This window comes from Pinus tabuliformis, chromosome 6, assembly GCF_031772625.1.
Source record: "Pinus tabuliformis cultivar Carrire ecotype Pingquan chromosome 6, CPIR1, whole genome shotgun sequence".
Taxonomy (NCBI): domain Eukaryota; kingdom Viridiplantae; phylum Streptophyta; class Pinopsida; order Pinales; family Pinaceae; genus Pinus; species Pinus tabuliformis.
Window position 1 is genome coordinate 677023535 of NC_142292.1, and position 14603 is coordinate 677038137.

Genomic DNA, 14603 nt, shown 5'->3' on the forward strand with positions numbered 1-14603 from the left:
AGATTGCCAATGGCAGTGCTGGTGACATTACTTCGTGGGATGACATGAAGAAAGCTTTGCAGACCCATTTCAGTCCGCAGGATGAAACGTGGGAAGCAAGGATGAAGATTAAGTTCATAAAGCAGACCGGGAACCTACAGACATATCAGCGGGAGTTTGCAAGTGCGGTTCTGGAACTTCTTGACATGGCAGAGAGGGACAAGGTGTTCAACTTTATTATTGGGTTGAAGCCTTGGGCACATAATGAAGTGAAGAGGTAGAGGATTAGAGCACTTGAGGAAGCTTTTGTTGTTGTTGACAGGTTGGTGAAGCATTATGATGAGACTTCTGATGATAGGAAGAAGAAGTCCGATAAGCCGAAAGAGAAGAAGAAGGATGATGCTTCGAAATCGGATGATAGTTCGAAGACGAAGAAAGCCTTGAAGTGTTGGATATGTGTTGGACCACATACGGTGAAGAATTGTCCTTCTAGACCGAAAGTGGCTACGATTGCACAATCTGATGCGAAGAATGAAGGAGCTTTTGTGGGGATGATGCAGATTCTTGGTGCTGCTGCTACTACAGAGGTGGTCTCTCGGAGGGATCCTGAGAGGAACAGGTTGGAGTATGTTCGGATGAAGGTTGGAGGTGCTGATATACTCACTATGGTGGATAGTGGGGCTTCTCACAACTTCATGGGTGAAGATACTGCGAGAAGAATTGCGCAGAAATTTGTACCGGCAAAGTCACAGATGAAGACAGTGAATTCTCCTCCTATTGAAGTTCTTGGTATAGTTGAAAGGGTGGACACAACACTTGGTGAATGGATAGGGAAGGTCAACTTCACGACAGTGCGGATTGATGACTATGAGGCTGCGCTAGGGATGGAATTCATGAAACAATTTGATGCTATGATTGTTCCACATTTGAGGAAGCTGTACATTTATGATGGAAGGGAAGATGTACCCATTGGTGTGCCAACCATTGGAGTGACAAGGCCTGATTGTAAGTTGGGGGTGATGCAAATGGAGGATGAGAAGCAAATGGGAGACATGAGTAAGCGGTTGTCTACTATTGAGGCAAAGCTTACCGAGCAGTCATTGGTCATCAGGACACTTTCAGATAGCATCTTGGATTTTTCAAGAAGGCTAGAGGTGGTTGAAGATGATGATGATGATGATGAGGCATATGTGAGGCCGAATGTCCAGGAGGAGGATCGGGTCACTTATCTACAAAGGATGGAGATTGAGGATCCTGACAGATGGATCGAGTTGATTAGTGAGGGAGAGCCTTCAGGCTCTACTCCCTCTACATCTTCTTAGATGGATGAGAAGATGGGGCTCATTGTTAGCTGCTCATGGCAGTGAGTCCTTAAAACAGATTGAGCAGGTATGACTGATGGTGCAGGGATGGCTTGGCATCAAGCATCATGACATGTTGCAGATAAGATGAGGGCTACTTCATGGACCTGAGCATGGTTTACATTTGTATGGAGATAGATTCTTGATGAGTCAAGGATGTGATAGGATGTTTTGAGAAACGACTAATGGTGATATGAGAATGTGCATTCTTGTGGTTTGGGCGTATGGTTGGATTAGCTACCCAACTAGTTCGAATCATGAGGGGATCCAGTGTACAGATTGATGTTACTGTTGGGATGAGATGTTGGCACATGATAGAGATGTGTTCGCACTTGTTGGAGTATCATGGCAGAGGTTCACATGGTGACACATGATGGGGTCAACACGAGATGTTGCAGTGGGCATGTAGCTTGGATGAAAGGACCAGCCTTCCATGATGGAGAGCAGCATGTGGAGATTGTGACAGGGTGATCGATGATCATGGATTGAGATGATATCTGATGTATGACATACCAATGAGGTGTATACCTTGGTATGGTTATCTTGGTGACAGATGGTTGCTGAGGCGAAACATGGTGGAAATGAAGTTCTACATATGTTGCAGGGATGTTTGCAGTATGTGGAGGAGTTGACATCATGGACATTGATGATCTTGGTGGATGGCTACCAGGATGGTATGTTGTCGAGGACGACAACGATTTCAGGTGGAGGAGGATGTAACGTCCTCGGATGTGCGACGCGTTTGGGCGCCGGGCGGACCGGGCGCGCGCGCGGGTAGGCGACGAGTTGGAGCGCACGGGCGGTTGTGCGACGGGCGCAACACAAGTGCGACGGAGCTGCGACAGGTTATGCGACGATAACTTGCGACGAAACATGTGACAAATGAAATGCGATAGAGTTATATGTACACCTTGGAGCGTGGAGCGAGGCACTTGGAGGCCGACTCATGATGGAGGGCGGGCCGACTTGAAGTGTGGGCACTTGAACGATGGTTAAGGGGTGTGAACGAAGGTTGGGTGGTCGGCTGGGCAACCCCACCCACACACATTGCGATGGATATATATGTAATGTGTTTGGAGAGCATTTGGACATCAAGCATTCGATCAACACTTCGCACAAGTAGTGCGCAGTTCTAGTGCGCAGAAAGGACAAGAGGAAGAGCGCATAGCTCATGCGCTAAGTCTTGGTTTAGCCACACGGTGGTAGCTCGCACTTGGAGTTGGGTGAAGGCGTTGGGCAAGGTGTGCCCGTTGGTCGGTTGAGGCGTGCACGGCGATCGTGTAGCGCCCGTTTGTGCCAAGTCTTGGCGTGGGTGTCTTGGTGGCTCAGGTGAGCGCCCGCCCATTGTGCAAGTGTGCACGAAGGAAGGCAACCGAGTTTGCCTTGATTGTAAAATTGGCTAAGTATGAAACTTGGACTTCCAAGTATACTTGTATAAGCTTGTAATATTGAAGATTGATTAATACATATATTTCGGGCAGACTCATTGTTCAGGGAGTTGCCCCTCCCTTTATACTGTGCAATTGTGTTCTCATTTATAATCGCTGTTGATAATGAATGTGTATGGGTGTTCATTGGTATAAAGGATAACATAATAATACTTGGTTGCGAAACACAAACTAAGTAGGAGTAAGTGGTTAGGCGTAGTCCACGAACATAAGTATTGGTGAAAAGAAAGTGTTCGGTGGTGCCGCACCTCGCTAAGAGCGGTTGAAAGACTACCGCTGGCTTGGGGGCATGACACTAAGTGTCGTCGCAACTCACCTTACCCTTCCACTATCTGCTACATGTCTCCTCCCACTAGTCTTCCTGTCGCACATGTTTGGTCGACCCACCACCGAGTGTGGGCGCACTGCCCGGGTGTGCACCCCCAGTGGTGCGTTCCACCCGATGCGTTTAACCAAACTTCGTGTCGCCAATAATCTAGCTCGCCCAATGTGTCGCCTTTAACCGAACTCAAGTGCACTCACCACACGCCTTTAATTGAAACCAAGTCAAGCGGGCGCCCGCCGCTACCTCCACACGCCCGTCACATACTTAGGCACGCCCGTACCAACAACTCGCCTCTATGACTTGTGTGCACCTGATTGGGCGCTCGACTCGGGGTCTTGACACCTTCGATTCCCATGGGTATCTCTTAGATCCATGCAGTGAATTTCATATTCGAGGCATAAGTCCCCGCTGCTTACTATCAAAGGGAAACTTTTTTTCCTCTAATGATTTACAACATCAAGTTCGAGAATCATTTTTATACTTTGTAAGCTTAAGTTCCTGCGGTTTTAAATAATATAAATTGTTTTAATTAATACAAATTCCCAAATACTTTCATTAATTTTAATAAATTAAAGAATTTAGACAGATCGTACCAAACATAATAATTTTTATTACTTTTAAAACATTAGTCACGTCAAAATAAAATAAATCGTGTGGTACATTACTTCGAAATTCCATGCAATTATAAAAATATCTGAAAGTCTGCGCAACATAAAATTAGGCATGCAGCCACATGGATTGTGGGCCCGCGCCTTGTCTGGAATGAGCGCAGCACACCTTGGGTCGATGAAAGGGTCCACAACATCATTTTGAAATTTATTCTTTTCTTATACACGTTCTTTACCCTATTCTTTAATTTTAATTTTACAGTAATCGATTACTCTGGCGCTTCCCTAAATAAATCCAGATAATTCAAGATATTAATTTTATAAAAAAGACTGTTTAACAATGATAAAATTTATAACTTTTAAATTCTAAGAACGATGGACCAAATTTAGTGAATATGCAGACTCTCTATGAAAAATAGATCTCTTCCATTTTATAGTTATTTTTCACCACTAGATTCAACGCTTAAAGTCATTTAATCAGAAAAGTTCTCCTACCCGTCTTTAAAGAATCAGATATGAAATATTGTAAATTTTATAACAGAATTGTGTAATTTGATTTTGTAAATTACATTATTATTGATAGATTTTTGGTTTCTCTTATATAATTTTAAAATTTAAAAAGTTACAAGAAAAATTAAACAGATTTTATTTTTGTTTTTATTTGAAGTGGCAAAATTTTGAGAATGTGGTTCAATAGTTGAGTGTGTTGAAAAAGTTTAATCTCCATAAATCTAGTGGTTTGTTTTTATTTAAAGTGTAAAATTTTGAGGATATGGTTCAATAATTAAGTGTGGTGAAAAAATTTAATCTTCATAAATCTAATGGTCCAATCGGGAATAAAATTATATATACTTAAAAATTACTCAAATTTACTCAAATTCAATCCATATGAAATCATTATATTTATTATATAAATCAATCACTATAAAGTAAAATTTATTATCATAATTATAATTATTATTTCAAATAAAATAAAAGCTATCACTAAATAATTGAATTTAAGATAAAATTACAGTTAATTATATTTAAATTTAGTTAAAAATATCTTAAAAATATAAATTATTAAATTTGAATAATTTAAATGTTAAAAGATATTTCAAAATATTTAATTTCTTAAAGAAATGGTTCAAAAATTACATTTATATGTATTCTGTTTGGCAATTAATGGATTTGATCTTTGTATGCAGAACTTTGGATGTTGACAACTGTCTATCCGAACAAAAACAGTTCTTTGTCGATAAAATAATAAAATTATGTTAAGAATGCAGAATTTTGACCACTGCTGAAATGCCGAGACTACACTGGTGAATAAATTTTGATTCCTAAAACGAGTTCATACTTCCATGGAGTATAGCCATCATCAAATAAATGATATTGCAGAGATCTGAACATTTATGATCAAATAGATGCAAGCGCTGCATCTGCCTCTCTTAGTTAAATGAAAGAATGGATACAGCCTCTGTTACATCTGTGGTTTCTCCAGTCCCCATTACTGCCTATCAAATAAAAGAATCTAACTTTGGATTCCAATTTGCAAGAGTTCTAGGCTACCAGGGTCAGACTGTTTTATTATCAGCCGCCTTTACAATGATCAAAATGTGTGGATGTCACATTGGCTTGCAATCGAAAATGCAGGCTCAAAGTATTTGCCGCTCAGGATCTGCTTGGTCAGAAATCTGTTCGCTCGGTCGGTCCAGTGAACTCCGTCCCAATTCACATACGTGTCTGGATAGGCGCAGGAGACCGCCTTCACAGGGTGCCCAGCGATGGTCCCCGAACTTCCGCACTGCACAGCATAGTCGTAATTATACTTTCCTCCCACTCCGCAGCAAGCTCTCGTGGTTTGCTTGAATCCTGCATTCACAATTCAAAAAGGGCAAAAAAGCCACAGTAGTGGTTTTTAGGTTTCTGGTTTCTGCACTGTGGTAAATTGCTAGGTAAGTTTCTTGAATTTTAGAAAACCTATTTAACAACAATGGTGGAACTAGCAGTATTGGTGTTCTGGAATTAGGGTTCGATTAGGAATTAGGGTTTATAAATAAAAACAATATACATCACAAAAATTCAAATCCCATCAAATCAAATCAAATCCCCAGAAATGATTTTCAAAATCCGTTGAAACCCTTGCTATTAGCGCCGTAAAGATTTTTTGAACCACCCTTACAAGACGAGAAATCCGGCGAAACCCTCGATATGACCGCCATAAAGATTTTTAAAAAGCGATTACAAAATCAGAAAACTTGAGGTGCGTACCGTATCGGGAGGGATTAGCGATAAAATCGTAGAGAATCTCGTATGTATTGACGTAGATGACTTTAGCGCCCTTAAGCTGGCCTTGCAGGGATGCGACCTCTCCTTTCAATAAGCCATTGTAATAGCGGACTGCGTCGTTGTAGGAAATAGAGCAGTTATACCTGTCGAAATCGTTGGGGGAATGGCCAAAATATGTGAGCCAGAAGGGCTGGCAGCCTTGAGGCCCCACGTCCTTCACCAAAATCGTTCTGGCCCCTTCATTGTATAGCTCCTGAACCCATTTAAACAACACGGATAAGATGAGATGAGATGAGTTTCCGTAACACTGAACATGACAGTACGTGGTCACGAGGATTGATAGTACCTTGACAGCCGCTGCGACATCTCTGGCCACCTCGGGGAGAATGCTCTGCTTCACTTGGCTGGGGGTTTGTTTCAAGTTCTTGTACCCGTAGCTGAAGTCATTGCCTCCTATTTCGAGGATGTAGATTCCCTTATCAAATGCATCTGCTGATGGAAGAAAGCTTCGAGCACCTGCACCAGAAGACAAAGCAAAAATGGTTCCCAGGAAGTGAGCATTTGTTCCAAGGAAAAGCTGATTCAAATTGCAATCAATCCAAGGGAAAAGAAGTTGCTAGCGAGAATTTGTTCCAAGGGAATGCCATGATTCAAATTGCAATCATTCCAAAAACATAGCCATACTATAAAAACTAGCGGTACAAGCCTATTAGAATCAACCAAATAATTACAGCAAATATTTGCACTCAGGAAAGTGACGAGGGACTGCATTGTACAGCGTGATTTGGGGATCTGAGTGTGTGTATCTCACTGGGGTCACTGGGCACTTAATAAGCACTCCAACTTACAAATTATAGTGGACAATAGGAAAGAAATTTTGTATTTTTTCCACCTGTATGTAGATTTATTTATACCAGGTTTTCTAATTAGAAATCTTGTACATTGGTGGATATTGTGATTCGGATTTTCCAGAGGGCATCATGTTTAGTTAATACCCTTGAGAATAAGAATATACTATAATATACTTTAAATCATGTAAAACTTTATTCCTATTTAAATGCCTCAATATGGACGCTGGCCCAGAACCAAAATTATTTAAACAAGGTATGATGTCTACGTATAATAATACAGATCGGTCAACGTATGTCTGGAATGTTGAAATTCCATACATGCAACTCTGGACTATGCAACTAAACGGTAGATCTGGATCTAAGCTAGCATATATCTTATATCAAACTGTGATCCCTCTTTGAGATGTGGATCTAAGCTAACATTATCTTATATCAAACTTTGATCCCTCTTTGAGATGTGGATCTAAGCTAACATGTATCTTATATCAGACTGTGATCCCTCTATAAACTGTGAGACTAATGATTGACTGATCATTTAAAATCCCAACTTTCACAGAACGGAGACAGATATATAAATCAAATAAAGAAACATTCACCCATTCAACCATCTAGCTCTGTAGAGCCTTAAACATCTTTTTCTGCAATTACAATATAGCATTCTGATTTAACAACATTCACAGAACAGGTGACAGATGTATAAATCAAATACAGAACATTCACCCATTCAACCATCTAGCTCTGTAGAGCCTTACATCTTTTTCTGCAATTACAATATAGCATTCTGATTTAACAGAGCTATAAAGGGCATTGTCTGAACAGTTTGATAAAATGCCTCTTTTCTTATCAAAATGGTTCGAACATATGAAAAAACCCAAAATAACTTTAGACTAACCATAAATCACAACTCAAAAGGAATCATGAGAAAAGATGTGATTTTCACCAAAACCAAGTACATGAAAAGAAGAGGCAACTTTCAAAATTATAGAGCATAAAATTCAGAATGATAGAAATGAGAATATATTATTCTAATTATATAACATCTCTCTCAGTTTTTGGATGTGGTTAAAAACAACCAATTCAATTTAATATTTAAGTAATACAAAGTTGACTTTACTCCCTACCTATTACATATCTAAATCTGCAACCAAATAAGAATGCTATTGAAAATTTGAAAACAATCAAAATATAGATGCCCTTTACAAACATGAGAGGAACATTACTCACATTGAAGAGTAAAACAAGCCAGCATTAACACAAAGTTTTGCCGACATTAAATGCATTGAATATCCACAATAAAATTATTCAATATTCACCCACTTTGCATGCATTGATATTCCTATGTTCAATATTCAATAAAACTGTTCAATTTCACCCAGTTTGCATGCATTGATATTCCCATGGTCTGCATTGAATATCTGTCCAGATGTGAAGTGTGACTCCATAAAGGGTGAAATAATGTGGAGGACAGAGCATGAACATTGATTACTTTTCCTATTGGTTAAAAGTGGAAATGGTGATCCAAGCTCATAGAAATCTCTATTCTAGAGTGGGTTATTCAGTGTTACCGCTTCATAGCTAGCTCCACGCAGATTAATGAAAACAGCCATTTAGAAATATAAAAAAAAGTATAGAGATTAAACGAAAACACACATTTGAAAAAAAGTAAGCAAACGCTACCAAAGTCGTTCAGATGGGTTTAGGCTGGGCTAGCCAGTATTCAAATTCCCACACAGATCTGAAAATTCAGCAACTGATTTTATTGTTAATGGCCTGAATAAAAGACTGCAACAGAGCACATTAGACCAGAGTTCACAAAGCCATTAAAGCCTTATTTACCGTGTTTTGTAATGCTGTCCAACACCTGCTTCTTGAAGACCTTGAACTGATTGATCTGAACAGTGAGATAAATGGGGGCAATGAATGAAACATCACGCGCAGTAGCACCAGAAGCAGCAAAGTTGGCTCCGTGCCCAAAACTAGAATCCACAGACTGCAAGTATGGACTCAGAAATGGCATCCCCAGAGCCGTAGCTGCAAGGCAAAAAAACTGAAAGACATTATCATAAAAATCCCCTTCTCATTCACTATTCACAGAGAGAGAGAATGCTTGTACCGAAAAAATCAATAGACAGGCGGCCGTCGCTGTAGCGATTTACAGGTTTTCCGAAGTAGGTCCGCCCATAGGGAGGGTTCTCTGCGAGCTCATTTTGGGGGAAAATGAAGTGAATAGCCCCAGTATCTGAGCTCGAGTCCCCGAAGTTAAATATGGCAGGATAGTTGCAGTGGCCATGACACAGAATGGGCAGGAGGGCACCAATGACACTTGCAAGCAAAAGCAATAATCGGAAAATGTAGCAGCGATCCATTGCAGTAGACTGATGCAAGGCAGGATCGATTGCTACAATGATCAAATGCTAGCAAGTGAAAGCCTTGTCATCTTACACAAGGCTGCAGAATTGGGTCATGGATTTTGGGCTGTTGCTGCAGCTTTATATAAGAAGAGCGGCAGAAAATATACTGTTCGAGAATCCTGGCCTCGAATCTGCCACAAATACCCATGAATATGTTGTCATGCATATATGCCTTACTACAGCTGTTGGTGTGCGACACTCAGCGGCCATGTGAAACAGACAGACATACAGAGACCCCACTCAGATTCCACTAGAAGACCTGACCCTATGAACTATACCTGCGCACATTCAATCCATTAGTGAGAAAAAGATAAGTCGGCACATGAGATTTATTGGACGGATTGAACATTATGGGCAGGGCTTTCTACTGGAATTTATGATTGGATTGAAAGGTCTACAGATAGCCTGTGTTTTGATAAAAACATGATGATGTAAATTTGGTTAAAATTTAATAAGTATTTTGGTGTTAGTTTGGTCAAAATTTTAGTCTGAGCTTCAGTTTTGTAAGTTAAAATTATGAAACATTGGCATTCGAGTTTTAGTCGGGATAAAAATAAGAAAAATCTGGATATTCTATTTTTCAATCATTGTGATAAGTATGTTCGATTAATTTGCAATTGATATTTGATACATTTTAGTTGTAATTTGATTATTCGTAATTATCTATAAGTTCAAAAGTAAAATAGTTACGTTACTATCTCGTGATTCTATTTTACAATCATTTTAATAAATATGTTGAATCTATTTTTCAATCGTTTAATAAATATGTTTGATTAATTTGAATTGATATTTGATTAATTTTAAGTTGTAATTTTGTTAATTTTAATCATATATAAATTTAAAAGTAAAATAGTTATATTATATGTTTATGGGTGTCAAACACGCAATTAGCGGTTTAGGGGTGTTAATACCCACACCATGTGTCATTAATGGTTGGCAAGTGTGATGAGGATGCTTCATCTGGTCGGGGTTGGATGTAGGTTTTAGAGAATGCTTGGGGTTTAATTATAGTTTGTTTGGTTGATAGACTCATTTGCAGGTTGCAAGAGATGAAGGTGGATACAGTGGCGGGTGCTAGCTATTCAGGTGTGCAGGGTGGCTTAATTCTCAAGCCATGCCATGCTCCTTGTCTGCATTCTGTGAAGAGAAATTATGTCCTCAAGAGGTATAGTGTGTCGCTAGCTCTGGAGTCCGTTCTGATTGTAGCTACCTGGGACCTTAGGATGTCGTGGTGGGAAGAAGCTTGCAGGAAGGTGAGACAACTTGGTTATAGTGTGACTATCACAGTGTGGAATGACTACAATGTGGTTAGAGGGTCACTCAATTTTACTACAGTATAGGTAAATACTTATAGTTTTCCTGTGGTGTTTTTTTATATGGAGTTATGATTTGGGTGGCTTTGCCACCCTAAAGGGTGTAGTTGTCAGACTGGCTTTTGTGGTGGCCAACAGTTCTCTCTGTAACGAGCCTGGCGGTTAAATTATGGGTATTGGGCCTGTGGTGATGTTGTACTAGGCGCGGACCATCGATCCCGGAGGCTGGCTTCGGGTCGTGGGTGCCTGACAATTCATGTTGCAAGGGGAGGCTAGGTGGATTTGGTGTGTGGGGTCGAGGCAGGGTAGGAGTAAGTTTCTAGCTCTGTGCCATTGGTCTAAGGATTGAGCCCGTGGGGAGGTTTCCTAGAGACAGTTTGTGGGGTGTGGGACCTTGGCATTTTTGGAAGTAAGGGGTGCGCAAAGGGAGATGCAACAACAAAGAGGACGCACACGCAAGGGTGTTAGTCCTCGAAGAATGAGAGTAGTGTATCTAGTCGTGCAGAGGGACATTAGAGAGGAGGTGGACCAACAAGGCAACTCTCCAGGCAGGGTGGACCTCCCGCCTCCATTTGATTCTATTGAAGCCTAGTTGAGACAACTCACTTTGATGGTAGAGAAATTAGCTAAGGATTGACAGGATGACCAGAATGAGCTCATAGCCTTTATGAACAATTTGCAGCACAACCAGGGGCACATGATAGATAGACTGGTTTCTCTCTAGCACAGGAAGAAGTGGATTCAAGATAGGGAGGACCATTTGGAAGGATAGTTGGCGCACACAGAAGCACACATGCATGAGGCATTTCGCCAACCTCTGCCACTAGGAAATGGACCAGATGCTCCAAATTCGGGTAACACTGATGTTTAGGGATGGTGTTGGTTGCTTATGGATTTTGGGTCAATTTTGTTTACTATGGGCAGCTTGCATGAAATCTTATACTTTCATCTTACTCTCGTCTCTATGTTTTCGCCAATTCCTCCTAGCCAACAAGTCTAGACAGAATGAGGCTGGAGGAGTTTTGAGTATGAAAATACCACGATGTATTCTTTTGAAGAATTAATAGAAACTTTCAGCTTACAAAAAAAAATAGTTACATTACTTAAACATTTAGCTATTTGGAAAAAAAATGATAATAAAGTTAATGTCAAAATGTTAAGAGCTCTAGAACTCCCTAGCCATTTCGTAATAAATTTTCTTTCTTAATTATCGAACAATGATTGATATATTATCAATGATATTGTCCTCTATATATATCAAATATATAAAGTAATTTCTAAGCTCAATGAGATTGCAAATGCTTTGCCATTGTTGAAAGATGTATTAAGTTTTTAGTTGGACAAAGTTGAAGAAGTTGTTGATGGTGCAAAGATTATTAAGCCCCAATCTAATTGATATATTATTAAATATTGTGTAAGTGGATAGGGGCTAAGTTTAGATTCACTGAATTGGAGGATTTTTCAACTAAGGAAACTACAATCATTGTAAGGGGTTTTATTGCTTCCATTGCTTACTTTTTTTCTTATTGGCTAATGATGCACACAACAATTCTTTGTTCGTTATCTCTCAACTCAATTACTTGAGCATTGATATCCCAAGTCCATTATGCTTTTTAATCTTTACTCAAAATCAATGGCTTCTTGCTCATCTTGCTATTGTGTCAATGCATTAACAAACAATCTAAGCTTCCCTTTAATCCATGAATTTATCTCCCACACCTTCGAAGACCCCTCCTAATGTTCATGATCTTACACCAACCACAGTGCCTTGGTTGACAATAACACTATCCATGAGAACACGACTCCAGCCACCCTCTTAAAATCAAGAGAATTCTAATAGTGAATCCTCACATACACCATTAGGGAGCCAAAAGGAAGGCTTGAGCACATATCCAAAATCACAATCTAGTGCCACAACTCTATTAATGCATAACACACATAACTCCCTGCATCATAGCTCGACCACCATAGAAACCAATCACAACGACTACAGAGCAAACACTTCAAAATAAGCACCTCGAAACAATCAAGGCAAGGAGGAAGAAAATCTCTACAATACTTATGAATCCTTCCAAGATCAATGCAATGTTCACAACACCACATTGAACCCCAACAAATTACCAAACACCAAGGCTACAAGACAAGCACCTCATATAAATACCATGAAACAACAAGAGAAGAAAGCAAGGGTCCCTTTACATTGTAGAAGGAACCTTCTAGAACCTAAGAAGGGAAAGAAAACTACACGCAATTTCATTGATAACAAAATGAACTCATAAATCTAGGTGCATCATCGAGGTAGATAACAATATGATGACACGTGGTGCATTATGGTCAACCTTGGTTTAATGATTGAGTCCAATCATTAAACCAAATATGGATATTAAAGATAAGAGGGGACCCAAAGTAACCTCCCCTCCATCTATACTAAGATTTACTCCTTTTAATTTTGTTCCTATTGCCTCAAACTCTAGTAGGCCTTGTAAGAGGACTCACAAGGCAAAGATTAAACCTTTTTGCAATAATGAGGCAGATTACCATTGTCGCCTTAGTAATCCTCTTCTTTCTTTTTAGTGGAGTTGCACCATGAGGGAGGCTTCCAGGTATTCACCCCTAGGATATTTTAAGTTAGATGGTTGAAGGTGATGTAAATGAAGGGTTGGGTAAAGATACTTCTTCAATGGACAAGGACACAATTATTTGTGTGTAAGAGCAACATATCATATACTAAGCCCTAAAAAAGGCATGTGTGGCCTAGGGTTTCAAGATATGGATCAACCAAGGAATACTTGGGCATACAAGCACCAAGGAAAAGGTTTGCAATTGATTTAATCAACAAAAAGAGAAGGCAAACCTTCAAATTAAGCCCTAGCTAAGGTTAGGGTTTTTATAGGGCACAAATTTCTTAAGGAGGATGACATCAACCCCACTAGGGGAAATTCAACCATGTAAAAGACTAGATTTTGAGTGTAACGGATCAATGAAGATGAATTCAAGCTAATAAAGCCTCAATGTCAATACAAAAAGTGCCCTAATTGAATTCGACCCCACAATCTAGCCCTAGTGTCTTACCTTGAAGGACTTAGAAAAATAGAAGAGGGGGAAATTGCGAAGTTTTCATGATTTTTGACCAATGCAAGGAAACCCAGTTCTTATTCCTACTTGGGTGATCGAGTCTTTAAGGATAAATTTAAGAGAATATGAATTTATGCTTAGAGTAACGAGGAAAATCCTAGTTTTCACTTAATTAACCCTAACTATCTTTTTTATGAGGGGGAAAAATAAATAGGGGAAGCTCTCTAGGGGGTCTCCTATGGATTTTCCCATAAATAATATGTGTTTAAACATGGAATGAGAAAACCTCTAGCATAAATTTATCACATGAAAAACAATAAAAAACCTGTAATTACAGTTACAATTCTTCCGTGAATAGCCTTCTTTCATTCCAAGAAATACATCTCCATGACAAAAAAAAAACATTCTCCAATAGTAATAGCTCCAAAAAGGTTACATCTCCACAAGTAGTGAGTTTCACTAGTCTAAGTCGAGCTCTCTAAAATAGGTTCAAATCCACAAGTGATGATGAGAAAATAGAATGGAGTAATCCTCTATTTATATGAGGTCAATCACTTCCATTAATTTTTCTAAAAGCCTTATGACAAGTTTAATTTTGAGTGTACATGAAGAAAATAGATTATAAGCCAACCCAATAGCTTAATATAATAAAGCAAGCCACTAATATCCCACGTGTGGGTCAAAACTCCTCCCAAACATGATGTCATGCCCTTTCAAGGCTAATAAAGCTCCCAAAATGCAAGAAATAAGCTAGATGCATCTCCAACCATCATAATCAACCATGTATTAAGGGTAAGCCCTCAAATCAAGCCTCAAGATGTCTCCATGTATAATATCCTTGATTTTGTGAGTGCGGAAATTACTAAGGAATTTCCTCAATTTTGATGAGTTAATTATAATTAATACAAAGGGGCAAATATAATTTTATTAGAAAAAGGGAGGCAAAAAGCTACTGAGTGGA

At 39.4% G+C, this 14603-nt stretch overlaps 1 protein-coding gene across 1 annotated transcript; it reads right to left on the minus strand.

Annotated features, from left to right (window-relative positions):
- Window positions 1-5018: 5018 nt before the first annotated feature.
- On the minus strand, window positions 5019-9637 carry LOC149260453 (GDSL esterase/lipase At4g01130-like). The gene is made up of 5 exons (XM_089420748.1): window positions 8957-9637; window positions 8680-8874; window positions 6339-6508; window positions 5975-6245; window positions 5019-5575 (listed from the first exon to the last, which is right to left on the minus strand). The coding sequence occupies exons 1-5, from the start codon at window positions 9207-9209 to the stop codon at window positions 5313-5315; spliced, it is 1152 nt and encodes a 383-aa protein (XP_089276874.1). The 5' UTR covers window positions 9210-9637; the 3' UTR covers window positions 5019-5312.
- Between the last annotated feature and the right edge of the window lie 4966 nt (window positions 9638-14603).

Coding starts and splice junctions, on each gene's coding strand:
- LOC149260453 (XM_089420748.1), bottom strand. CDS start 9,209: ATGGATCGCTGCTACATTTTCCGATTATTGCTTTTGCTTGCAAGTGTC. Junction 6,509..8,679: donor GGACAGCATTACAAAACACG/GTAAATAAGGCT, acceptor CTTCTGGTGCAG/GTGCTCGAAGCTTTCTTCCA. Junction 5,576..5,974: donor CGCTAATCCCTCCCGATACG/GTACGCACCTCA, acceptor TTGTGAATGCAG/GATTCAAGCAAACCACGAGA.